At 50.0% G+C, this 27,871-nt stretch overlaps 1 protein-coding gene across 2 annotated transcripts in view; it reads left to right on the top strand.

The window, feature by feature from the left end:
- CLEC16A (C-type lectin domain containing 16A) overlaps positions 1-27,871 on the top strand; it is a gene marked incomplete at both ends in the record, with an annotated part of 206,270 nt that overhangs the window by 70,407 nt on the left and 107,992 nt on the right. For both annotated transcript variants that reach the window (XM_079719268.1, XM_079719269.1), the window contains 6 exons: positions 2,957-3,057; positions 16,036-16,158; positions 19,626-19,735; positions 20,515-20,559; positions 23,179-23,229; positions 26,303-26,431. In XM_079719268.1, the coding sequence (XP_079575394.1) occupies positions 2,957-3,057; positions 16,036-16,158; positions 19,626-19,735; positions 20,515-20,559; positions 23,179-23,229; positions 26,303-26,431 (559 nt within the window). The remainder of the gene's footprint in view (positions 1-2,956; positions 3,058-16,035; positions 16,159-19,625; positions 19,736-20,514; positions 20,560-23,178; positions 23,230-26,302; positions 26,432-27,871) is intronic.

The raw sequence follows: 27,871 nt of genomic DNA on the forward strand, positions 1-27,871 counted from the left end.
CATTCTAAACACAGAAAGGGAGGGGGAAGCAACCTTTAGGTGCTTGCACGGCTTTAATTTGAATATGAATCATTGAAAAACCGAAACTGACATGTTGTGGGGGATGCTTAGGCTAATGTAGGCGCATCTGCTTAATAGAATATTAGCGGCTGCTTTTCCATGAATACTGTCATGATGTGTTCAGTTCCTTAGGATCTAATAAATGGAAACAGCACGTATTTTGCATAGTATGGTAATACTGTAGCTTTCCTAAAGGAGGAAAAATACCCATGTATTGTCAAAAACAAAAAGTCAACCGACCAGAAAGTTACGTTGGAGTGTTGGAGTTGAGACTTCTTTTTTTCCTGAATTTTAATGGAGAGGGGTTTTCTTAGAGTTGATTGAGATTGTTTCTTAACTTTCGGTGACCTTGGCATCTTCTACCACGTAGTTCATAATGGAAGCTGATCCTGTGTCTTAAGTTGGGCCACATGCAGATTTGTGGCCCCCAGAGACTCTGGGCAGGAGCTGCGCTCTGCTCTGAGACCAGGTGCCAGGGAGAGACTGTCCCTGGTGGAGAGTTGCCAGTACCTTTGCAAAGGTATTGAGTTGTTGGCTGTCAGAGATACCGCCACGGACTTCTGTCCTCTCACCTCCTGCACTGAGCCAGGAGGAGGGCACTGAGGATGAGGGAGGGGACAGTTTGTCCTCGACATGAACTGGATCTTGACATTGGTCTGCTTGTCCAAAGAAACAGCATAGTACAAAGTGGAACTGTCCTTACATTCGCCATACACTGTGGGCTGTATCTGCATTCATGGTTAAATATAGGCTTAAGAAACCAGAAACCATTCACAACATTCTCCCTTTTCTTTAAAAAAAAAAAAAAAAAAATCCTTTTAAAATTTAAAAAGTAATACACATTCAGAAAATGTAAAAAAGTTTGAAAAGTATAAAGAAGGAAAAAAAGCTCTCCATAATTCAAAGGCAGCTGTTATTAGCATTTTGGTGATTTCCTGCCAGTCAGTTTTCAATGCCAATATAGTGGGAATTCTGCCCTTCCTCTCCCCAATAGCTTATACCCCCAATAGCCATGTATATTACTTTTTATTCTTGGTTTTCTCTAGTATCAAACCACAAGCATCTTTTTCACTTTATTGTACTCTTAGTAAACAGAATTCTAATAGCTTCATAATACTTCGTCTCATGAAAGATGGTATATCCACTGAGCCCTCCCTCTGCTACTGGTCATTTGGTTATTCTTATTATTCCCAAATGAAAATACAGTCCAAATTCCAAGCAGCTGGCTTACAAGAAAGTGTTTTATACTTTATCGTGCTCTTACGTTTGGAAGCGTTATTGCTAGGGGTTTAGAAAAAAACAGATCCACAGGGCTTCCCTGGTGGCGCAGTGGTTGAAAGTCCGCCTGCCGATGCAGGGGACACGGGTTCGTGCCCCGGTCCGGGAAGATCCCACATCGCCGCAGAGCGGCTGGGTCTGTGAGCCATGGCCGCTGAGCCTGCGCGCGTCTGGAGCCTGTGCTCCAAAACGGGAGAGGCCACAACAGTGAGAGGCCCGCATACCGCAAAAAAAAAAAAAAAAAAAAAAACAGATCCACACATGGCAAAACTATTCACGCATTTGAATGGTGATGACAGATCTGGGCCTCCAGAGAAATAGAGCCTGAACGTAAATGTTCCTTAAAAGTTTCTTCCTTTAATTTCTGTGTGTCACATGTTTGTTTGAAATGTTATGACAAGTGCATTTCACTGCTTCTGCATTTTTCAATATAATATTTTGAATCAGTGATACATTTGTGGAGTATCAAAATTCAAAAAAGTATAAAATGTTTTGCAGTGAATAGTCTCCCTGTTTCTCTGCTGCACCATCTCGCCCCTCACCACCACCCCCCGCCCCCTCCCCCCACCCAGTCAGCAGTGTTGACAGTAGCTTGTGTCCTTCCAGGGGTAAAGTGTGCCCTTGGTCACTCATTGAGTTGCTGTGCTCTCTTGGCTTCAACCTGGCATCCGGGGGCAGCCGCAGACAGTCATGGGATCAGAGCCTCCTGCCTACAGGCCAGATCTGTGCATATTCTATCATCCTCGTGTTGAAGAGTCTTTCTGGGCCAGGCCGTTCACCTGGAAGGGCAGCATTTAGGGTGCGCAGTTTGTGATATTTGCAGCCACTCTATAGATCTCACCCACAAAGCATCAGGCGAGAGACTTCCTATCGATCCCTTCCAGTCCGGGAAGGTCAGCCCAAGAAATCACGGGGCCAGGACCTGCCAAAGTGAGATCGTGGAGAAGTGCCCTTGGAATACTCAAAATAGAAATCCAACAGCAGCTCTCATGTATGAGCACTTTCCACCCTGTGCCTGGACCTGTGTTAAATGCCTCTCTGTTGTCATTTCACTTGAATCTTCACAGTAACCCCAAAGGGTTTAATCCCCACCTTGCAGATGGGGGAAAGTTTTAGGTAACGTACCCAAGGGTTTGCAGCTAAGTAGAGGCAGAATCAGAAGTCGAACCCAGGCAGTTCTTGCTCCAGGGTCCACATTCTAAAATTGTTCAGACTTGTTGGTACCTTGTCTGCTATTGTGAGTCTATTACATTGCCCCGTTTTCTTCATTCTCTTGTCACTCTTTGAAGTGATGATGTGGTGTGTCCATTCTCTGTCTGCCCACTGGCATGGAAGTGCTGCAAGACCAGAGACTTGGTATCATTTATCCCCAGTGTCTGGGACAGCGGGTGAACAATGCTGAGTGATTAAGCGGTTGGTTCGTTCCTTAGTCGGTTTACCCTGGAGACGACAGCTTCGCATGGGCGGGGCCTGCCTCTCTGTCCCCTTTGTGTCCTCCAGGCCTGGTGCTGGACTGGGCACACGGCGGACGCGCTGCATGCTGGCGGTGGGGCTGTAAAGGGCTAAGGCAGCTGCTTCCCGTGTGCAGGTGAGGCTTATGCGTGCCCCTCTTTTCCAGACCCTTCCTGGATATGGTGTACCACGCCCTGGACAGCCCAGATGACGATTACCACGCGCTCTTCGTGCTCTGCCTCCTGTACGCGATGTCTCATAACAAAGGTAAGCTGCTCAGCTTGTCTGCCTTCAGGGAAAAGGAAAGCTGCTTTCCTTGAAGAACTTCCTTTCTGGTTTTGGCAGACTCCCACAGAACTTCTCTTCAACCTCGTTAGAATTTCTCAGGTGCTTTTCTACAGACTAAAGCCACAGGAATCGGTTACTCAGGCGGCACGGGGCTGGGGCGGGCAGAGGAGGAGTTTCAAGTGTTGACCGTCCAACCCAGCATGACTGTTCGCACTGTGCTTTGCTTTCAACCCCTTGGTTTACAACTGACTTAGGCTTCCTACCTCTTTCCTGACATCAGAACAGAAATCAGTCAAATTGTAATCTTGGTTTTGCTATTTATAAAAGTTGATGTGCTGTTCTGGGTTCAGAACTAAAATAGACTCTGAGTGGATTGTGTGGAAGCATAGGTTTCCTTTCTGAAGAAAGGTGTGGTTCTCTGGCTTCCCTTGTTGAGGCCGAGTGGTGAGGATCAGACTTCCGCGGAGTTGACAGATTTGATTAGAATCCACTCATTTACTTCCTCTCTGAGAACAGTCGCTGGTGTGTGTGCCACCTGGCTTGACACGGGCAAGTTCTCAAAGCACCACATCAGAATCTCTTTGAAGAAGAAATCAAGAATATTCCTTCTGGCCCCTGCCAAACGCCGGGCTTGGCATAGATGAGACTTTGCATCAAGTGTTGTTTTAGTAGGTTTTTCATCAGCTTGTTGGGAGGTAGTTGGAGGTGGGTTTTACTAAGACAGCCAGTGGCTGGAGTCATTGAGAAAGCGCTCAACATAAAGTATGTGCTTATTCTTAAATCATTAATCATGATAAATAGGTTGATTAGTGGCAAAAGGAAATATAGTGAAAGAGGCCTCCTCTCTCAAGTTGGTCCTCCAGTTCTCTTCCTCACAGGCAGTTCATGTTAACAGTTTCTTGTGTGTCTTTTTAAAGATATCCATGCAAACCCAAGTACAAGTGTATATTATTTTATTTATGTGGGTTCCCCACCCCCTGCCCAACATGAATGGAGGTTCATTCTGTATTGTCTGTTCTGTGCCTTGTTTTTCTCACATCATCATGTATCAACCCGTCACTTCCCATCCCTATAGAACTGCCTCGTGCTTTTTAATCCTGTGTCTGTGCCATCATTTATTCCGCCATCCCCTTACTGAATGACACTGAGTCCATTTCCAGGCTTTTCCCACCAGAGACAGGACCGGCCACGATGGCTCTTCTCCTGTATAAGTCATTGTGCTCACGTGCAAGGGTGTAGATCTAGCCCGAGACTTCCTCTAAAAGATGCATAGCAGGCTCCGAATCCTCCCTCCACAATCTCGTTCACTCCCATGGCTTCTGCGACTCCCTCCAGCTCCTGTCTTGGTGACTGGCACACGGGAGCCCTCAGTTACTGGGAGTAAACAGGACTCCAAGCCTGACCGATGGGAGTCGGCCCCACCCATGGATCGCCTGCCATTCCCCCCGAGCCTCACCTTCCATGCCCGCCGCACTCCAGCCCTGCGGTCTGAACTCCTGACCCTTGCACGCTGGAGACTTCTACCTAGGTGACTGAGCAACACTTTGAAACAGTCTGACTACACCACACTCATCCCCCCAAAATATACCCTGACCTCATCACACTTACTGCCGTTTCTGTTTCAGTTGAAATTGCCAACCAAGGTTGAAACTGCCGCGACCTTTAGCTCTTTCCCTCCTTTGATCCCAGCATTTAGTCATCAGGTGTTGTCATTTATCCCTCTTCAGCCTATCTGATCAGCAGAATTTAACTGAGCACAGCTCAGTGCCTGGCTCTAAGTTAGGTGCTGGAGGCGAGAACCAAAGGCACGAAAGCAAGAGAGATATTGAGCACGTCATCCCAGTGGCCATTACCACAGCCTCCCCGAGGGGTCAAACACACGGCCATTTTATAATCCATTCTCCACAGCACTGCCGGGTGATTCTCTGTAAGACTGTGTTGACCGTGTCCTTCCCCTGTTCAGAAACCTTTGGTGCTTTCTTCTCTCCCTGGAACTCCAGTCTCCTATACCTGCCATTTTGAGTATCTGGGTTGCACCCACCATTCTAACTTGACCAGATTCCACCAACTTCCCTGTCCTAGACCCTTGGCTCTGGCCCAGGGAGTCAAACTTTACTACGCAGTGATTGAACTCTTGCATGGAGATAAACTTGCAGTGGCTGTCATGGTACTCACTGAACTCTTTAATATTCTTTTGGTTGCAAGGCGTGGAAACCACCTCACATTAACTTAATGAAGAGAGAGAGTCTTATAGGAAGGCCCCTGGGGCAGCTCATGGGATCCAAGAAGTTGCCGAAAAGCCGAGGGAAGGTCAGGACCAGCTCTGGGGACTTCCCTTAAGGTAGATCGCGTTGTGGGTCCATCAAATCCCAGGCAGGGAGTCTGTCTCCGTTCAGGTTTCAAACTGTTGGGCTAGAGATCTCATTGTTCCAGGTTGGTGATATGTCTAACTCCGGAACAGTCAGTTTTGGCTGGGGGTGGGGTGGGTGAGAGTCAGGGTCACATAGCACAGAGCTGGCTCCAGGGGTTTCAGCTCTGTGTCTGGAACTGCTCCCAGAGAAGGGAGCTTCTTTGGAAGGCTGGCAGCCACCCCAGTCAGAGCCAACATGCCTACCTGTTCTTGGCTGATCTGCCACCTTCTTGTATCCACCTGTGTTTTTTCCTGCCATTTTCTCTGCCGTAACATCACCATCTATTGAAATTCTGCTCAACTGTCAAGGGTCTGCTGAGAACTCACCTTCTCCTGGAAGTTTTCTCTGATCCCTTCAGGTGATACTCACTCTGGGTTAGTACCGCCTAGTGTTGCAGGCATATTTTATACTTTGCTGGATTTGATTTGCTAAAACTTTGTTAAGGACTTTTGCATCTATGTTCCTGCGTGTTATTAGTCTGTGGTCTCCCTGTAATTCTCTTGTTTTGTTTGCTCTCAAGTTATGCTTACCTTATGAAATAAATTGGAAAGTATTCCCTCCTCCTGAATTTCTTGGAGGAGTTTTGGTAGAACTGGTATTATTTCTTCCTTTACTATTTGGTAGAATTCACCAGTGAAGCCATCTGGGCCTGGAGTTTTCTTTGAGAAAAGGTTTCAAAGTACTCAATTTCTATAGTAGATATAGGGCTATTAAAGCTTATCTGTTTCTTCTGTTCAAGTTTTGGTAGCTTGTGTCTTTCAAGGAAGTTGTCATTTCATCTAAACTGTTGAATTTATTGGCATAAACTTTTTTACTATATTCCTTTATTATCCTCTCTTTTTTTTTTTTTCTTTTTTTCGGTCGTGCTGTGCAGCATGTGGGATCTAAGTTCCCCGACCAGGGATCGAACCTGTGCCCCCTGCAGTGAGAGCACAGAGTCCTAACCACTGGACTACCAGGGAATTCCCCTTTTATTATCCTCTTAATGTCTGTAGGATCTATAGTAGTGCCCCCTTTCTAATTCATGGTATCAATAGTTGAGGTCTTCATTTTTTTTTTCCTGATCAGTTTGGCTAGAAATTTATCAATTTTATATTAATTTTATTGGTCCTCTCAAAGAACTTTCTTTTGGTTTCATTGATTTTTTCCTCTGTTGCTTTTCTGTTTTATATTTCATTGATTTCTGTTCTTTATTTCTTACCTTTAGCTGCTTACTTCAATTTTAATTTACTCTTCTTTTTGTAGTTTCTTAAGATGGAAGCTTAAATCATTGATTTTTTTTATGCTACTCAGTTTATTTTATTTTACTTTTAAAAATTAACATACAATACAATTGACTCATTTTGTGTGTAGTTGCATTAATGTTAGCATATTTATGGATTTGTGTGAACACTACTATAATCAGGTGTTACGTTGTGGTTCTATCAACCAAAAAATTCCCTCATGCTATTCCTTTTCAGTCATACCCTCTCCATACCAGTCACTGATTTTTAAACTTCTCTTCTTTTATAAAATATGAGTTTAATGCTGTACATTTTCCTCTAAGCACTGCTTTAGCTGCCTGCAGTAAATTTTGATATATGTTGTTTAATTTTTATTCAGTTTAAAATATTTTGTAATTTCCCTTCTGATTTCTTTTTGTCTATTCTATCATCTGTGTAATTTCTAGCTGTATTTCTATTATTGATTTTTCTTCTGGTTTGATTTTAGGTTATGTTTGTTATATTTTCCCTTTTTTTGGGGGGCATGCCTGATATATATATATATATTTTTTTGCGGTACGCGGGCCTCACTGCTGTGGCCTCTCCCGTTGCGGAACACAGGCTCCGGACGCGCAGGCTCAGCGGCCATGGTTCACGGGCCCAGCCGCTCCGCGGCATGTGGGATCTTGACGGACCGGGGCACGAACCCGTGTCCCCTGCATCGGCAGGCGGACTCTCAACCACTGCGCCACCAGGGAAGCCCTGCCTGATATTTTTTGATTGGTTGACAGTTACTATGAATTTTTTGTTGTTGGATGCTGAATTCTTGCTTCCTTTCAAGATTTTTGGGCTTTGTCCTGGGACAAGGTGAAGTTACTAGGAGTCGTTTAGGTCTTCTTAGACGCTTGCGTTTAAGCTTTGTTTGGTGCTAGTCCAGAACAGCCTTTAGTCTCTGGCTCACTTGACCCCAGTACAGAGGCCGTCCCCTTCCAAGGGCTCTACTCGATGAGCCATGATTAGGTAGTCCTTCCATGCTGGCCGCTGGGAATGTGAGCTCTTCTCAGCCCTGTGTGAGCTCCTGGGGTTGTTCTACCTGCCTCCTCCCAGCAGGCCTTTCCCTTTCCTCACCTGCATGCACAGGGCAGAACTTAGCGGGAGCCTAAGAAGGAGCCCCCTTGCCGATCTGTGCAGCTCCCCCGTCTCTGCTACTGTCTCGTATCAATTCCAGCCACTTGGCCCCTCTGAACTGCAGACTCTGCCTTCTCACCTCAGAGAGACCGTGAGCTTTGTTTGGGTTTTCTCAGTCTGTGGTGAGGCCTGGAAACTTTCCAGACAGTGGCCTGGAGCAATCACTGGGCACACTGCCTTAGTTTCTTCTCTCTCAGGATCACCCTCCTATGCTGCCTGTTGTCTTGTCCAGTGTCTCATAACCATTGTTTTAGATGGTTTGCCTTTCTTAGCTGGAAGCTGTAGCATTTAAAAAAGAAGGTTTTATCAAGGTATAATTGATAAACAGTGAACTGCACGTATTTAGAGTGTACAATTTGATAAGTTTTGACACATTTATACACCCATGAAACTATCACCACAGTCAAGTCAGTGTACGTATCCATCACTCCAAAAGTTTTCTCCTGCCCTTTGTCACCCCTCCGTCCCTCTCTTCTCCCACCCCTCTCCCTAGGCAACTCTGAACTGCTCCCTGTCACTATAGCTTGGTTTGCACTTTCTAGATTTTTATGTAAATGAAATCATGCGATAAATACTCTTTTTTTGTATGGCTTCTTTCAATCTGCCTAATTATTTTGAGATTCGTCCATGTTGCTGTGTGTATCTGTGGTTCCTTTCTTCTTATGTTTGATTAGTATTCCATGTGTGAATGTACCACAGTTTGTTTACCCATTCATCTGTGAACGGACGTTTGGGTTGTTTCCAGCTTTTGACCATTACAAACAAAGCTGCCGTGAACACTTGTATGTAAGTCTTTGTATGGACATGTATTTCCATTTTTCTTGGACAAATGCTGAGGAATGGATGACTGAATCATATGATAAGTGTGTGTGTGTTTGTTCTTAAGAAACTGCCAAACTATCTTCCAAAGCGAACACATGCTCTTACATCCCACCACCAGTGCACGAGGGTTCTGGTGTTCTGACACCCTCACCAGTGGGTGGTGCGACCACCTTTTTTATTTTAGTCATTTTAATGGGTATATAGTGGTGTCTTATTGTGATTTTAATTTGCATTTCCCTAATGACTAATGACATTGAACAGCTTTTTAAGTGCTTAGTCTGCCGTCTTCTCATTTCCTTTGCCCATGTTTTAATGGATTGTCCATTTTCTTATTGTTGAGTTTTGAGAGTTCTTTATATTCTATATACAAGTCCTTTATCAGATGTGTTTTGCAAAGATTTCCTCCCAGTCTGTGGCTGGCCTTTTCATTTTCTTAATAATACCTTTGGAAAAGCAGACGCTTTTAATTTCCATGAAGTTCCCATGGCACTTTTTTATGCTTTTGCTCTGCGTGTTTTCTCTCCTACTCTGGACCGCTGGGCCTCTGAAGGCAGAGACCGCGTCGCTCTCAACGGCCTCCTGCAGTACTCAGCTCGGCGCCTGACACCCGGTCAGCGCTCAGCCAAAGCTTGCTGACTGCCTCTCAGCCGTGTGGCAGCTCCCCCACGCTGCTCTCTTCCTGGCAGCCGGTGCTCAGTGCTCGGGGCCTCCGCAGGGAGGGTGCTGTTGGCGGGTGTGGGGATGCCCAGCTCCAGAGGGCCAGGGGGCACGTGGGTGAACACTTCGTCTTACGGGGGCTGGCTTTCTGAGCAGGCTTCCTTCCAGGAGCCCCGCCGTGTGCTGGGGAGTGGAGAAGTGGTGGCTGGCACACCACGTTCCTTCGTCCATGATGTGGCCAGAGAGATGACCCTGCTGAGGTCCTGCTGGGGAGCCCACCTCTCTTTCTTCCTAAAAGAGTGGGACTCTGTATTCGAGGGAATTTAATTCCTTCTTCCACTTCCTGCTAATGCTTTTTTCATTTATTTATTCATTCACCCTTCTGACAAATATTTCTGAAGCCCTTCTTAGATGCCAGGCACTGTGGTTAATATTGAGAACACAGTGGTGAACCAAACAGAGATTTTCCTGGTGGCGAGTGTGGCTGCTGCGGAGGGAGCAAGGCGACAGTGGTGGAGGAGAAGGCAGCGTGACGGGTGATTTGTGATTGTGGAGGAAGCCAGGGGTGGTGGTGCAGGGGTCACTAGCTTGGGTGGTCAGGGAAGGCTTCTCTGAGGAACAGACATCAGAGCTGAGGCCTGAAGAATGGGAAAGAGTCGGCTCTGCAAAGATCTGAGGCAGGAGTGCTCCAGGTAAAGGGAATAGCCTGTGCAAAGGCCCTGAGGTGCAAAAGACCTTACAGGTTTGAGGAGCAGAAAGCAGGTCAAGGTGAGGCTGACCAGGTGGGCAGGGACCAGATCGTGAAGGGCCTTGAAGGCTGCAAAAAGGAATTGAGATTTTATTCCAGGTGCAGTGGGAAACACCTGAAGGATTTTTAAGTAGAAGAGTGACATGATCAGATGGAAATTTTTGGAAGATTACTCTGGCTGCTGGATGGAAAGTAGGTTAATGGGGGTGGGGGAGTGAGTTGCAAGGGGGAAAGCTGGGAGGCTTGTGAGGAAGCTGTTGCAGTAGTCCAGGCAGGGATAATGTAGAATGAATTATGGCGCATTGGCCACGGAGATGGAGAAAAATTGGAAAGTTTTACGATACATTTTGGAGCTACAGCCAGGATGAGCTGATGGACTGGATGTGGGGGGTGAGTGAAAGGGACGCTGGGGCAGCTGTGTGTGGCCATTTACGAAAACAGGGAGACAAGGGCAGGAGTGGGGCCGGGGGCAGAGACTTCTGCTTGATTTGGGTGGGAGGGGGCACCACGGGAGGAGTCTGTGTGATGCCCAGGGCCCTGCCTCCTGCCACTGTGTGACTGGTGGTGCCATTTCCAGAACCAGCGAGGGTGGGCTATGAAGCATGTTTGGAGAGGAAGCTGGAGAGTTCAAGTTCAGCACCCTGAGGCCCAGGTGCCTGGGGTACCCCCAGGGGAAACTGCCTAACAGGGCGAGCTGCCGCTTGGTTTATGCTCCAGTCTGGCCTGCGAGTACAGGTCTGCATTTGGTGGGGGCCGTTTGGTGGTGGTGGTGGCGGTGGCGGTGGCGGTGGGTGGGTGGGTGGTTGCTGTTTTGGTTAGGCAGCAGGCAGTTAGCTGCACTTAACCTTCAGCCTCTCTTTTCCAGATCCGTGCCCTCTAAGCAGGGCCCCTAATGAAATGGTCTCTTTCCGATAGATTTTCCATCATAAGACAATTTTAACATAAAAGCAATGTTAATAAAAACCAAATGTTAGCTCAGGCCTTCCAGTAAATCATAATAGATTAGATGCTGCACCGAAGTGAATATCGCACAGTGGAAAGGGTTGACCAGTTGGAGGAAGGCTCTCGCTGTGATTCAGTCGGGCCCTGTGATGAAGGCTGGTTCATATCTGTAATAGCAGATGCAGCCCTCTCTCCTTTGTCAAGTCTGCAGGGCCCTGGCCCAGGGGAAGGGGAAGGGGGGTAAGTTTTGCAGCTTTGTCTTCCTAAAGGTTCCCCTGCTCTACCCACTACCCCTTCTACTCCCTGCCCCCTCCATTTATCATTGTTTACCCAAGAGGAATCTTGGGCTTTTTGCTTTTTTTGTTTTGCTGAGAAGTTACTGGAACATGGATGAGAGGTATGGGAAAGGTTGAAAGGTAACAGGATAAAGGGAGGCTTTTGCCATGCGGAGAGTTGGCAAAATATCATTTTGGATCTCGACTGACACATAATCAAAACTGGAAGTACATTGGAAATTGGCCCAACATCTGGTTAGCTTTCGAAATAGTTGGTCTATAGTCTTCCAAAGCTGGCAATGCTTGTGTGACTCCAGCCAAGGAGACCGAAAGAAAGAAAATAAATTTTTAAAATTTATTTATTTATTTTTGGCTGCATTGGGTCTTCGTTGCTGCGTGCAGGCTTTCTCTAGTTGCGGTGAGCGGGGGCCACTCTTCGCTGCAGTGTGCAGGCTTCTTGTTGTGGAGCATGGGCTCTAGGCACGCGGGCTTCAGTTCTTGTGGCACATGGGCTCAGTAGTTGTGGCTCACAGGCCCTAGAGCGCAGGCTCAGTAGTTGTGGCACACGGGCTTAATTGCTCCATGGCATGTGGGATCTTCCCGGATCAGGGCTCAAACCCATGTCCCCTGCATTGGCAGGAGGATTCTTAACCACTGCACCACCAGGGAAGTCCAAGAAAAAAATTTTTTGACCATTATTTTTACCTGGCACTATTGTGGTCTCTTTATGCAGGTTTGTCTGTCTACTTCTTTTTATGTAGCTTTCGTCTGGGTCTGTTCTACCCTTGTCTTGAATGGGGGTTTCCACTAAGGAGGAAGAATCTAGAACCCAGAGGGGAAGCTTAGGAGCTGGTTACTGACATCACGGAGCCACACCCTTCCCTTCTATTTGGGATTCTTTGAATTAGTTAGTTGGGAGTTTGGGCCCCGCCAGTCCCAGGCCGGTGCTTGTAGCGTGGGAGTGATGACAAGGGAGACCCGTTCTGACTCACCGGGGCAGAGCGGGATCTGACCCCGGTGGGGAGGAAATGAGGAAGCGTGGGGTCTGCTGGAATCTGGACGTGCGAGCGCGGCTTCCCAGGCCATGTGAAGTGCATCTGGGTTTCTCTGGAATTTGTCACTCAGCACTTAGGGGGTTGAAGCAAATAGGACAGTATATCATGTACAGTGTTTATTTCAGTCAGAGGGAAATGGCTGGCGAAGGAACTCGATCGGGTTTGCAACAAAACCTGCTTCTCAGTAACTGGAAACCTGTGTGTGTGTGTGTGTGTGTGTGTCTGTGTCTGTGTGTCTGTGTGTCTGTGTCTGTCTGTCTGCCTGTCCATCCGTCCACCTGCACATGTGCCATTTCCCTTTCACATGCATATCATTGTCATATTGTCACACTGACCTTGTTCATTCACAGCTGTCAGCCACTGTTTTGTTTGGACCCAGAAGAATGTCTTAGAGACCATGGTAGGAAAAAGAGAGAGACGGGGAGGGAATGAGGCACCTGGCCGAGCAGGAACTTTGGGGAAAGAGCGGAGATGCCCAGAGGGGTTCTTTACAAAGTTTTGCCATGTGTTGTGTGGAATGGACCCTGCTCTCTGCCTCCCCTTGGCTGGTGGTAAAATCTACTGCACATAGGATGTGTTGCAACATGGAGTCTGTTTTGGGAAAGTGCTGGAAGCGGGGAGATCACCTTGAGTGGCCAGGGGGATGGAGGCTGCTCTAGAGTTGGCCATGACAACCAGGTCATGTCACCTGCTAGCTGCCCTCCAGGGGTCCTGGCATCCAAGCCATGTCTGTCCCTCCCCTAGCTTCTGCCTCATCACTTCCACCCAAAGCCCCGACCCCACTCTCCCCGAGCTCTGCCATACTCCCTGCCCTGCCCCTTGGCCTGGCAAGTCCTGGTCGTCCCTGAGTAGCTCATCCTTCAGAATCCAACCTATCTGCTCGTCCCCTGCGCTCCCCACACACAGTTCAGCGTGCCTTCTTTGGGCCTTCTAGAATAGCTTGATGTTAGCTTTGGTTAGCTTGTTTTCCTTTCTGTCCTTTTGTTCTTTCATTCTTTCTTTCCTCTTATAACACAGCTGATATAGAACTACATTAAGCCACGTTCAAAGTAAAAATTCCCATCAGTGCAAGGTAACGGCAGGTAACTATCGTACGTGACCGAGTGCTGCTTCTTACTGCGTCCTGACAGCAGCCCTGGGACGGGCAGTTTCTGTAATTATTCCCACTGAACATGTAAGGAGGCTGAGAGTCCAAGAGGTAAGTATCAAAACAAAATCCCTCCAGCACCTGGCACCTGGCCCTTTCCCCTTCCATCGCGGCCACAGCGCAGCAAGAACCCTGGGAGAGAACGAGCCCAAGGGCACGAGGAGGCCTTGCAGGGCGGCGGTAGCTTTTGTCAGACCAGAGGGCAGGCCCCTCTCAAACTGTTGCTGTGGTCAGCTCACCACACAGGGGGTGCCACCCCCTCCCCAGCTGGATCCTGTCCATCTCCGGAATCAACCTAGTTCTAACTGTGCCTCTAATGTGGTCTGTGACCTTGGGGACGTGACTTAACATCTCTGGGCCTTAACTTCCTCACTAAAGGAAGAGGTTGCATTGGAATCTGGTCCTGTGAAGTCTTGAGGTTTTTCAGTCCCCCTGGTTCCCCCACTTCACAGAGGGTGGAGCTGCCAGCCGAGGAAGGTCAGGATAACCTTGGCAGGTTTTTCTTCCTGTTGAGAGAAGATTTTGCCACAGATTTCCTCATTTTTGACAAATTCTAAGGGAGTCAGGGCAATAATAGGCAAGAGACAAAAAAGGGAACTCGCCATGGAAATTCAAGAGCTGGTCCGAGTCTGCCTCCCAGGCCCTAACGGCTGCCGCTGCGTTCCCGGGGTAGCCAAAAGCTGGCTCCATCTTCGTTGAAGTGGGATGACGGGTTGGGGGTCATGGAAGTGGGTGATGTGCCGGGCAGGCCGGGGAGCCATTGTTTTCCCCAGAACCGCTGACTGACAGTTCCCAGAGGGCCAAGAACGAAAGGGTAGAGAGAGAGTCACACGGTGTTGACATTTCTGGAAAAAAGCAAATGCTAGAAAGATTCAGTTGAAGTCCTTCTTGCCATTCAATAAACCAGAATGCTTCAGAGTTAGACATTTAGCATCAAAACGAGATACAGAAGCCACAAATCAAATTTTCATCACAATCAAATTTTTTGATGAAGCCACATCGGTGCGGTGTGAGAGGGGGACCTGCTTACCTCCAGCCCTCGGGCCGCCTCCACCCGCGTCATCTCCTTGGCATGACTTAGCCTCTGGTTCGGAGTTGGAAGGAATTCAGTAGCGCAAGATATATTGTTATGCTTTATTACGTCAACGTGTGAGTGTGGGAGTTACTTAGAATCCAGACAATCAGCTCCTCACTGCTATCCTCCAGTATTTTGTCAGGGTTCTAAATGAAGCATCATCTAGTACTCAAGGGGCCGTATTTCAAGAGTTCCCAGAAGTGCCACCATCCCCCCTTTTGTAGAATAACAGGAAAAGACGTGCTTCAGGCACAAACAATCCTTCCAGCTCCCCAGGCGTGGAGCAAGTGAAATGTTTGTTTCTGCGAGCTTTTCTGCAAGCCTAGTTTTCCAGAGCTGGGCTCGGCGAGAGGAGAGGGATTTGGAGCACTGCCCGTCCCACACCTGGCCTGGCAAAGTGACCCCAGCGGGGTCGTCCTGTCGCCCTGGCCCCCAGGTCCTGCTTTAGGAGAAGTGATGCTCGGTTCACTTAGCCTCTGAGTGCGCCCTCTCTCCTTTCCCAAGCCCCCACCCCCTCCCTGTCTCCCACCCCACCCCCGTCTCATCTTTGTCTTTGAAATGCTGTTAGATTTCCCTGGAGGAAAAGTGATTCCTCTGCCCCTTAACCGTAGACCCGTAGATCCGCCCTTGGGCCTTTCTGTGAGCCGGGCACGGGGCTGCCGCCTCTGTGCTTCCCACGCGGGGGCCCAGCTCTCCAGTTTGGTGTTAAGAGCTGGAGATGCGATTGGTGGGCACGACTGTAGCTACCTTTCTGTGTGGTCTGTTTCCCCCATTGTGGGATGGGTCTCACACAGGGGTGCCTTCGGGGGGTGCGCAGACCAGCCCCGAAACGGCAGCAAAGCCCACAGTGCGAGAGTTTCTCCTTTTCCCACCCCCTTCCCGCTCCTCTGACTGCGCCCAGGAGCATGTCACAGTCGGGCTAGTGTGACCTCTGTACCTTTCACGTACCTGCCAATCGCCCTTTCTAACTCAGAGCAGGCCTCGGGCCACAGTGAGTCAACAGTCTTCGGCTGAAACGTAAAAACTTTGTTGCTGTTGGTATTGCAGCCATGCTGATTTCCCATTTGCAAGTAGTGTTAGAAAATGTATGTTTTAGGGAATTCCCTGGTGGTCCAGTGGTTAGGACTCGGCGCTTTCACTGCCGAGGGCCTGGGTTCAATCCCTGGTTGGGGAACTAAGGTCCCACAAGCTGAGCAGCGTGGCCAAAAAAGAAAAGAAAAGAAAATATATGTTTTAATGTATTTACTTAAGTTCCAGTTACAGAAAACTCTGAGGTGAGTCATAGTGCAGGCAGCACCCGGTCATGGCAGGAATCACGAAGACAGACCGTGGACGGCCGAGGTTGAGGAAGACCCGCTCGAAGGGGCCTTTCAGGACACGGAGGGCACTCGGGATGGCAGCTGTGCTTACATCCGGCCCCTTCTCTCCATTCCAGGCATGGATCCTGAGAAACTCGAGCGGATCCAGCTGCCGGTGCCCACTGCGGCCGAGAAGGCGACCTACAACCACCTGCTGACTGAAAGACTCATCAGGATCATGAACAACGCAGCCCAGCCAGGTGCCCAGGCATGCAGGCGGTTCCCAGGGGTGGTGGAGTTATGGGGACCAGGCCCCACACTGGCACCAGGAGCCCTGGCTTCTAGATCTGGCCCTGCTGGGAATCCAGGCAGACCTCAGCCATTCCCCTGCCACATACCCCCGTGTCCTGGGCCACCCGGACCCCTCCCGTCCAGCTGTGTCTTCGTCTCGGGGTCTCCTTCTCTTTCCTTCCCCCATGGTGTTTGTGCCAGACCCTCTCTTTCTTCTCCTTCCATACTCAACCCTGCTTTGGTCAGTTTTGCCTGTGTCTGCAACCCTCCTCTTGGGGTGGCCCAGGGCCACATTTGAGCATGAACTAGGCTGAGAGTATGAGTGAGGGGGAAGGTTGATAATACAAGATGTGCCCGGTGTCTGGCACGTGTCAGCCTAGTTCTGAGGTCTTGGCCAGCACCGACCTGCAGCCACAGTAGGGGCTAGAAAGAGCAAGTGGAATGAACTAGCACAGTGGTTCTCAACTGGGGGCAGCTTTGTCCCCAGGGGACATCTGGCAATGTCCAGGGACATTTTTGGTTGTCACAACTTGGGGAGGGGTTGCTACTGGCATCTGGTAAGCAGAGGCCAGGATGCTGTTAAACATCCTACAGTGCACAGGACAGGCCCCCACAGCAAAGGATTATCTGGCCCCAAGTGTCAATGGTGCTGAGGCTGAGAAACCCTAATTGCAAGGCAGGGAGAGAGGCCATCGGGGCGTGAGTGAGTGCGCAGGGAAGGGCCGGACGGAGATGCAGCCTGGTGGAGAGAGAACCGCTGGGCTGAGTGATCAGGAGCAGTCCAGGGGGTGGGCCCCAGTCAGGCTCAGGAGAAGGGCAGGGGTCCAGGGTTATGACTGCAGATAAGGACCTCAGAATCAAAGGTTGGGGGGGGGTGGCCAGAAGCACAGTGTGACTGCTGCGGAGTGAGTGCAGGGGCTTGGAGAACCGGGTCCAGGGCCTAAAGGGTATCAGTAAACTCAACAAATGTTTATTGAGTGCCTCCTGCATGCCAGCCTCTGAATGCGACGGATGAGGGTACAGGAAGTAGGGGACAGACGTGGATCCTGTCCTCCAGGAGCCATGGCTGGGGGTCTTTGGAATCTAGACCTCAGTGTGGTGTCAGGGCCAGAACTAACACTGTGGGGCTCACAGATGGTTTTTAAAGTCACAGGAGAGGAGAGAGGTGTGTCTAGGACTGAGCTCTGGGCCACTACCGGTCTCTGGAGGTGATATAGAAGGGGAGCCAGCTCCAGAGCCTGGGCCAGGCCCCACGTGGGAGGGGGAGGACCAGGAGGAGGGTGTCCGGGGTGGCAAGAAAGATGTGGGTGGCTCAGGACCAAGGGGCGCTCGGTGGAGTCGGTTTCCACGGGAGGTCTAGTTGGGGGAGGCGGAGCATGTTCCTGAGGAGGGTGGCCCCGGACCGTGCCTCGGTGATGGGGAAGGTGGAGCATGGCCTGGGTGCTGGGGAGGAGCGTCCACAGTGGGGAGGATCAGCAGGCCCCCTGAGGATGGTGTATTTCTGAAGAGAAGAGGTTGGGGCAGCTCAGAGGGACAATCTCGAAGTTTCGATGAGGCCTCAGGAGTTTGCTGCTCCCTCTGTTCCCCTGGAGAGATGGGCCAGCAGGAGGAATAGTCAGCAACTTGGCAGGAACTTGCAAAGGAAGAAGGGTCTTGGTGGAAAATCACCATCTGCTTGCCTGGAGGCAGCAGGAGGGGCGTTTCTGACTTGGCCCACAGCACGGCTCCGCGGAGGGTCAGGCGGGAGTGAGACTGTGCTCCAGAGAACTCCTGAGCTTGGAGGAGGGCGGGTGGGTGCTGCCAGGCCTGGGCCGCGGTGCAGAAGTGGTGGTGGGGCTGGGCCGGGCAGAACGGCCGAGCTGAGACTAACCAACCTCTGCCCGGGTGGCCCCTGGGGTTGTGTCGTGCGTAGGAAGGCCTGGTTTTGCTCGTATGTAACCAGTTCATTTTTGGGCAAACAGATTCCCTCTTCTCACCTGTTTGCCGCCCTACCCCCACCCCCGCCCTAACACACACGCACGCACACACACGCGTGCGCAGCATTAAAGGCCAGCCATGGAGGTGTGCAGCGGTGTGTCTGTCTTGAGTTTTTCCCCAGTGGTCCATCCTGGTCCCTGTTGTTTCCAAGACCTCGGAGATGTGGCCTAGAAACAACCCCCTCTCCTGGCCCCTCCTTCCACGTGGAGGCCTTTCCCCAGAAATGAGATTAAAGACTCAGGGGGAGTTTGCTAAGAGCAGAATGCCCTTCAGTCAGGCGGTCACGGGTGCTTTCTAGGGACGATGCCAGATGTGGGTTTTGGCATTCGGGGCACCTGGAATGCGCCACAGCCCAGGGTGAGGCTTGGGACAAGCCACTTCACTTTTCTAAACCTCAGCCTTTAGAGCACCCATTGCAGTGGGGTTTTAGAGAGACTCCTTGAGGGAGCATCTCTAAACACCCAGACCATGCCTGGCTCACAGCAGGACAGCAGGCTTTGTTGTCAGAACTTGGTTGCAGTTGACAGAAACCCAACTGAGACTCGCTGAGACAATACAAACAAACAAACAAGACTGTTGGCTTGTGTGACTTCAAGTCTGTTGGGCGCTGGCTTGAGGCACAGCTGAATCCGGGGCTCAAACAATGTTTTCAAGCCTGTCTTTGGGCTCTGTGGCCTTCTGCCTTGGCCAGATGACTGCCTGCAGCTCCCGCCACCTGTCTCTGTCCAAGTCTCTTGTCGGGCTCTAGACTTGCTGTAGCAGAGACGCTGGGCAGCCTGGTGGAAGGGAGGACTCAGGGCTCAGTTTGTAGAACACGCTGGTGAGGTGGCCAGTGCGGACTATAGTGCTCGGGCCATCAGGGCCCCACCGCTGTCCCTGTCCTCTCCACAGCCCAGCACGAGGAGAGGGTCTCGAGCCCGGTGATTCCAGCAAGTTGTGGAACTGAGCCTTACTGGCTATGACTGGCTCCCTTGCTCGCCCCCTACCCAGTCACTGTGACCAGGGGGCTGGATGGCCCTGACCAGCCTGGGGGATGTGCCCACCCCTGGGACAGGGGAAACAGGACCAGCTCCACCCAAATCACATGACCGAGAGCAGGGCTGGTGGCTCTCGAAGGGAAACTAGGGGTGCTCGTCCCTGAAGAAAGGGAAGGAACGCTGGACAAGCAAAGTGACCGCAGATGGCCACTTTCTAGGCCTTCAATAATAAGTAGTTACGCATTTTTCCTGCCTCCCCTCCCACCATAAGGGGACTTTGGGTAGCATTTGGTACAGGCGGTTTTGATGAAAACATTCAATTGTAATTGATTGGGAAGGAGGTTGGCACATGGGGGTTCCTTCTGTACCCCCGCTGGATGTCGGGGGACCTGTCAGCTGACCTCCAAGTCAGGAAGGCAAGAGACTGCCTGTGAGGGCGTGCAGCCCGGGGTACACGCGGCTGACCCCAGTGTGCTCTGCAGATGGCAAGATCCGGCTGGCGACGCTGGAGCTGAGCTGCCTGCTCCTAAAGCAGCAAGTCGTGACCAGCACGGGCTGTATCATAAAGGACGTACACCTGGCCTGCCTGGAGGTGAGGCCCCCTTCCTCCTGCGCCCGTGCCCCAGGGGAGGGTAGGAGGAGGTCGAGGGAAGCTGCTGCATCCAGACCGCAGCCTGGTCCGCAGCACCACTGGAAGGAAGCTGGGCCCCAGACCCCTGCAGCCCCCTCTACCCACTTGCTCCCACAGACCTGCCCTTCCACTGAGATGGGCCCGAGAAGCCCACTTAATAGTGAGTTTTAGTCGTTCTCTTGTATTTGGCTCTGTATTTGTCTCTGGGATTTTTTTCTTTTTATATTATGAAAGTTTTATATGTGTACAGATACACATTTATTTATTTATGGTTTATCGTGCTACTATGTTCATTCATTGTTTTAAATAGCTTTCATTGTCTTCCCTCTTATTTTCCATGTTTATTTTAGAAAGTTTAGAAACTACAGAGAGGTAAAAGGTAGTGATAGTTGACACTTCAGTGTGTGTCTTTCCAGATACCACACACACTCACACACACGTTTACAAGTGAATTTTTCTTTTTATAAAAACAGAGTCATCAAGGCCATATTGTAGAACCCGTTTCTCTCATGTAACTGTGTATCGACAACTTTCCATGTCATCACATTGAATCGTCTGTCCTTTGCCCATTTTTATTTTGAGCTCCTTCTCCCCCACCCCCTTACGAAGAACCACTTTATAGATTAAGATTATTAGCCCAGCATCTGTCTTATATAGACTCAGACTTTAGAATTTGTGATTTACCCCCACTCACTCGCCTCGGTGAGACCTGCCCCCTCACCCTCCCTCTCTTTTAACAGGGAGCCCGAGAAGAAAGTGTCCACCTGGTGCGGCATTTCTATAAGGTAAACTGCCGGAACTCAGGGGTACAGCAGTGTGTTTGTGTGTCGTATAAACCAGGCTGTAGTGTCTTCAGTTATTTCTTACACCCTATGGGTCCTGAGTAAAAATGTTCAATTTCATCCTCTCCGGAGCAGTGGTCTCTGCACTTTTCTGTCCATGCTCTTGTATCAGTACAGCTTTTGAGGACTCCCCCCTAGTATGGGACTGTTTATTTATCAATTATATAGGAATTTGTTTATTGATGAATTTACATGTAAATGATGAATTATATACAGATACTCATATGACTAAATAATACATATGAACTTATGTGTTCATGAATTACATATGCTTATACATATAAAATTACTGAATTACATATGAGTTTATAAATTATATGCATGTGTATTATTTATATACATGTACACGCAGACCTCAGAGATACTGTGGGTTTGGTTCCAGATCACCACAATAGAGCAAATGTCACAATAAAGAGAGTCATGCAAACGTTTTGGTTTCCCACCGCTAATCAAAGTTATGCTTACACTGTACTGTGCTCTGCTAAGTGTGTGATAGCATGGTGTCTAAAAAAATGTACATACCTTAATTAAAAATACTTTATTGCTAAAACATGCTAACTATCATCTGACAACACAGGGTTGCCATGAACTTTCAATTTGTAAAAAAAACTCAGTATCTGTGAAGCAGTAAAGCAAAGTGCAATAAAATGAAGTGTGCCTGTGTGCACATACAGGCTCTAAATGCTTATCATGAATTTAGTGACAGCTGGTAAAGGACCACCATAACTTTCAGTATTTGGAAAACTTGTAGATCTGTCTTCAGGTTCCAGATGATTCGTTTTAAGATACTGCATTGTGATGGTTTTGTTTACCTCTTTTCTTAAGGCATAATATAGCCTTAGGCAAGGCTCATCATTTGTCAGCAACAGTGGATTAATCCATATGCCAAGCAGTCTTAGTAGTTTCTGACTTTTTGGCCTCCACATCAGATCTCTCCAGATCCAGTGAGTGGTGGTTTCCCCTTGTACTCTGGCTGATGAAGAGATCCTCCCTGGAGGAGGAAAGGCGTCGGCCCCATCCTTTTCTTGTTCACTTGCGCTGTTATTCATTGTTTGTACTCTCCTTAAACTGCTGTGAACTAGATACACATATGAACGGGAATCTTTTTCTTTGTAAGAAGCTTTTTAAGACACTGCCCATTATTGTCAGTGTTCGTTGAGATAAAACCAGGTCATGTAATCTGGAAGTGTACCTTGCCGGGATCAGATGACGCCAAGCAGCTGCAACACGGTGGACATGCCCAGACAAGGGTGGCACCACTGTGGGCCCCACGCACCGGGGCAGAAATCCCAGTCTCCCCTTAGACCGGCCCAAACCACACTTGGCCTTGAAGTGAGGATAGGAGTCCTCGGCAGAGTCATCTTTGAAGCTCTTTCCAGTATAACTGCTCTTAGTTTATTCCCCTGCCCCCCACCCCCACCCTGGCCCCAGAAAGCTTCTGGATTGCAAAAACAGGAAGACATATAGGTAGGCATCTTCCCAGAGGATTTTTCTTTCTCACTGACAAAAGGAGAACTGTATTTGAATTGCAGCTCCCTTCTCCCAACTCAGATTTTTCTCTCTTGTATCCTAAAAGGTTTGCACCCTAAGTACAGTATCTCACAAGCTTATGGATATTCTCAAGGGTTGCTATTTCTGTGGTTATTGCATGGTTCTCACACCACACAAGAACTTTCAAGTTTACCTGTGGTTCTGATCACTGGAAAAACATATAGAGGACCTATTGCTTTTCCCACCCCCAACTATGTGTGGGGGGTGGGTGGGCGGGGAGGGTGCTTAGGAGACAGGCCAGCTCTAACAGCCCTGATGCGCTCAGCCAAGTCTCCCCTGCCTCCCCCGCCGCGGGCCTATCCAGGGTGGTCATAATGACCGAGTGCATCAACTCATTTTGTCTTCCTATTGCACAGACGTGGGCTCTCATCCCAGTCTTGCAGTGAAACAAAGAGAGGCTCCAAGAGGTACGGCTGAGATTGGCCCCTGGTCTGTGTGTCTCACAGCCAATTCCTCCCCGCCACCCTGTTCTGGGAGGGACCTCCGGGGCAGAGTCATCAGGGCTGCAGGAACTCCAAAACCCCAAAGGCGCGCCTCAAAAACAAATGGAACAAGCCGTATAATTTTAGAGTTAAGCATATTTAATTGTACTCTTCCTTTCAGAGGTGTGGAGCTTCATAGCTTTAACATGACAACTTAACCGAGATTCTTATTTTCTCCAACCATTCTCAGCAAGCAGATGATGTTAAATACTTGAAACATAAACCCTTTTTATATTTTAATTATATATGAAGTTATTTTTGTTGTTTTTAATTAACTGCCTTGACACTAGAAATCTAACTACACATGCTTGAAAAAAAGGAGAAAAGCATTGAGGTGCAATTTGATATTTGGGCTTTCATTTGGGTGTGTGTGTTCTTATTCACGTGTGTATTTCACTTCCTGGTGATTTACCAGAACTCTCTAATAAGAAACAGATGGCCCCAAAAGCCTCCAACTGGAGTTTATAATACTTTGTTGTTTATGGGGAAAAAATGTGCATAATCTTCTCTTTCCTTCCTTTCTTTTTAGGGAGAAGAAATCTTTTTGGACATGTTTGAAGATGAGTACAGGAGTATGACGGTGAGTGAGGGGCCAGACGCGCTTGTGGGTATGCAAAGCTTGTCCTGCCGAAGCAGGGGAGAACTCGTCTCATTCCGAGCTTTCCATCCTAATGGCAGAGACTGGTGGGGTAGTGCATTGAAAACAGTGCCTTTTGATCCCCACCAGTGAAATTTCAGATGACATTCACTCCCCCTAAGTTGGGCTGAGTCATAAGATGGTTCAGAAAGATTCACTTTGATATGAATAGGATTTGATTGAGGACTTAGTCCGTGTCAGGTGTGTACAGCATGTCGTACATGTGAAATCTCTTAATCCCCACATCGGCCTGATGGGAGTCACTGCTCTCATTATCCTGCTTTTGCCGGTAAGGAAATAAGAGCCAGAGAACCCGAGGGAGGTGCCCACATGTGCCCAGCCATCGAGGAGCAGAGCCGTCACCTCCCAGTGTCCTGCCCTGCTCTGCATGTTGTGCGGCCTCCTTCTCTGTGCCACCAGAACGTTCCCGCACCTGGCTTTTCCTTGAACCTGCAGTGCCAGCCCGGGGTCTTCCCTGTCTTGCAGAAGATTGCAGGTTGCTGTTTTGTTCATTTGCCTCTGCGTCCCCAGCACCTGCCCCTTAGTTGACACTCAGTAACTAGATGATAAATCGCCCTTTTCATGGACAAAAGAGTGAAGTGATTCGGGAACTTTACAATAAACCCAAGGGTTTAAAATGTCAAAAAGAAAAAGACAGCGTGTGCTGTGTGGCTCCCTGGCTCCCTGGCCCGTCTCTGGGCGTCTGGATGGCTGGGCCCTCACCACATCCTCGCACACAGCACGTCTGAGGCCTCGCAGAGCCTTTTCAAGGGAAAGGTGTAAATTGGTATAATTCACCTCCAGAAATGCCCCAGCAGTGACCAGGCCTCTTCTCGGTGCTATGTGAGCCGCCCATGTGCACCTCACACCTTTGATGGCCACACCCCGTTATCCCCTAGACCCCCCCCAAAGAGTGTCTCAGTCTTCTACTCTTTGGACCATGAATTGGAGTGGAGTGGAGTCAGTGGTCAGCTGCCGTCTTATGTTATGCCCGTGACGTCCCCTTCCACAACGTAGTTCTCCAGAAATTTGGCTTCTTGCTTGGAAACGTAAGGCTCGTGTGTCACTTGACGACACAGAAAAGCTTGGGCTCCTAAACCCCTGCACAGTTTCTGCTTTTGCTACTTACCAACTGGAACCCTGGGTGGGTTGCTTACTTCTGAGCCTGGATTTTTCCATCTGTAAAATGGGACCCAGACCACACAGCTTTCCAGACTGGTTGTGAAATACCTAAGGGCTGCCTCCTATAGAGGTTCAGCACCACGGATATTCGGTTCCCCTCCTCCTGCCCTAGGGAGCTTCCTGGGTTTTGTTTGTTTGTCTCAGTGACACATTTATTGCATGTTTTGCACAAAGCCTGGCACTCTAGGGAAGTAACAGCTGACATATACCCAGAACCCATATATGAGTCGTTAGCTCAGACTTAAGGAAACCAGCACTAAGCTCAGCGAAGTTGGGACAGGCTCTCGGGTGCTGCCAAACCCAGGCTTTCACTTCTGACCCTTCACTGTTTCTCCTGTCACCTCTTGCTTCATGCAGAGGCATAATGGGCAGGAGTCCTAGAGGGGGCTTGTCGGAGGTGGTTGAGAGCGGAGGGGTGGAGCGGAGGGAGCTGTGAGGGAGCCAAAGGCATTCCGGGAAGGCCCTGTGGGAAGGCTGGAACCCCAGGCGCCCTGGGTGGGAGACAGGGCTCTGCCACCCCCACTCTGGCATAAAGGAATAGCGACGGTGGACCTCAGGCCTTTGGAGGAAGGCTTCACGGGTCCAAAAGAAGAAGGTAGGCAGCACATGCAAAGGGGCTCCGTGTTCACCAGGTCTCTGGACGGCCGGACCCTCTCCACAGCTCTGCCTTGTTTAGTCAGCTTTATGTTACAGGAGGGAAAAAAGTGTGATATGATTGAAGCCCACTTTCTAAAAGAGACACGAAAAAGCTCATGATGCTTAAAGGAGTAAAATTAATTCTATAGAATATTTACCTTTGTGAAATGTCATTCCTTTATGATGCCAGGTAAATGAAGTGTCAGTGTCCAACAATACGTGCAATTAAGGGGTCAGTACTGATGCAGCAAAGTTCCAGGAGGGGAGGTGATGTTAGCATGTCTTGGTAATTGGAGAAGGCTTCCTGGAGGTGGTGTGGAAGGAGGCAGACAGCTCTGCCCTGGCTGGCCCAGTGGCTGTGGGCACGCGCCCTCCCTCCGAGCTCAGCGATCCCCTCTGTAGTATGGGACAGCCCTGGCACCCACATAGTAGGAGGTGAGCCCTGCAGGGGCCTGGCAGGTAGTAGGTGCTTAATAAGTGACTTGGTTCTGTTACCCCAGGTAAGAAGCCAAGGGGGGGCAAGGAAGGAAGGGGGAATGCGGGTTGTGTTGTGGAAATCATAGTGGGTCTGGAGCCAGGCAGGCCTGGGTCCGTGTCATGGTTCTGCCACCAGCCGGCTGAGTGCGCCCACATCCATTCCTCGGCTTCCCTGAGCCTCCGTTTTCTCGGTAAGTTCGGCAGCCTCCCTGCTGGGGTTGTTGGGAGGCTTGGACGGGGCCTACGCGCAAAGCCGCTAGTTCTCTGCCTGCCCCGCGGTCAGGTCCCCTTAAACGGGGGCCACGTCGCTACATCTGCTGTCATCGTATTGGAAGTGCCAGCGAAGGAGGCGGGCAGCAGTCAGGCTTCCGCACACGGGGCAGAGACCACCCTAAAGGGACCACCGTAAAGGGCTGGCCTCCTTACTGAGGCCCCTCTCCCTGCTGCGGGGAGGGGAACAAGAGGGTGAGAACGAAGAGCTTTTCACAGCAGGGAGGCAGCTTCTCCAGAGTGTCTGAGCTGTCACTGCAGATGAGGGGACATCTGCAGCTTCGAAAACAACAAGGCACATCTCTCACATCTGGCTGCCTTGAGGCTTCACTCAGTCCGAATCGCAGTTGATGTGCTCTTTAATATGTGCAGATGGAGGTGAGAGGCCAGTGTCACCTGCCCCAGCACCTTCCTCCCTTCAGTGAGCTTCCCTCCCATGTCTGTCTTCTAGATGAAGCCCATGAATGTGGAATATCTCATGATGGACGCCTCCATCCTGCTGCCCCCAACGGGCACGCCACTGACGGGCATTGACTTTGTGAAGCGGCTGCCGTGTGGTGACGTGGAGAAGACCCGGCGGGTGAGTGGGCGCTGGACGCAGCCTCTCCTGGGCTGCTGCCCGCCAGGAGCACCTCCGGGGCCGGGGGCGGAGGGTTCCTGACCACATCCAGACCTGCCTTCCAACAGGCCTTCAGAAGAGCCAGAGCTCCTCCCTCGCACCCCGCCACCAGGCCTAACTTCCCCAGGCACGCTGCCCTTTGTTAAAGCAGAGATTGAAATTGCATCGTATCTGGTGGCAGGCAGGCTGCCTTCGCTGGCGCGGAGCCGGCCCCAACCCCAGAGCTCTGAGAGAGGAAGCGGGGCCGGGCTTCTGCGAAGGAGCACGGAGGGTGAGCAGTTGACATAGTGCAAGTGAGGCTGCTGTGAAATCAGCCCAGAGAGGCCGGGTCCCCCAGAGATGGCGTGGTGTTAAGGTATCTGAGGAATCTTGGGGGCGAGGCACACGCAAATGCAATTGTGATTCTCGATGGCCTGCAGGAGAGGTGTGTGAAGAGATTAGTTCTCAGAACCCAGCTGCAGTGTGCGCTTCCGTTATCAGCACTTTTTTTCTGAAGCAATCTCCCAGGGCTGTTCAGGGTATTTTATCTCCCTGGTAAGATCAGTTTCTTTCTTAGAAAGCACCATAACCTTTTCCTAGAAAATCGTTCCCTGGAGATGTGGCGGTTAGTGGATAAATTAGAGGAATTCATTGCACTCGGCTCCCGTTATCAGCTCGCATCTTCCTCTGAGTTAATCCAAGTGTAACCAGAGTGGCAGAAGTGTTTTGACTTGCTGGATCCGCCTAAAGCAAGAGGATTCCATGGCCTTCCTGCAGGCGATTTTGCCTCAGATGCCTGGCCGGGTGGGGGTGGGGCACAGAGGAAGTTGGACCCGTGTCTGCAGTCAATCCACATTCCCTGCTGTCTAACCAAACCCACAGCCCTCACCGCAGGACCCACCCTATCTCCGGGCCAGTGACGCCTTCCTTCCTTGTGCTCTCCCAGCCAGGGCTATGGGCCACGTGGCCGGGCACACGATTGTTTGCGGGTGGCAGTGTTTGCACTGGGCATCCTTGGCATCGGCTTTTATGGGGGGATTGGTTCTGACAAATGCATGTCATGTCTGCACTCCTTCATGGAGTGGACATGCTCACCCTTAACCTTTGGTTGGCCTAGGAGAGGCTGCCGAGCAGGGTAACGACAACACACCCAGTCAAGCTCTTGTATCCCCAGGCCAGAGAGGACCCCGTCCCCAGGTCCTCCTTGGACCCTGAGCCGGAAGGTCCAGAAGATTGTGAACGTTGAGAGCTGCTGCTCTGGGTTGCATCCTGCCTTCTTTTCGGTCCACAGTCCATCAGGTTTCCTTAACAGTCATATGAGCTCATAGCCTGTGTGATAAAGCAGATCATTCATATCAGCTCTTTGTATGAATTTCCTCACGTAATTCTACAACCACCCTAGAAGGTTGGCGCTAGTATTAT

This window comes from Hyperoodon ampullatus, assembly GCF_949752795.1.
Source record: "Hyperoodon ampullatus genome assembly, chromosome: 14".
Classification (NCBI taxonomy): Eukaryota; Metazoa; Chordata; class Mammalia; order Artiodactyla; family Ziphiidae; genus Hyperoodon; species Hyperoodon ampullatus.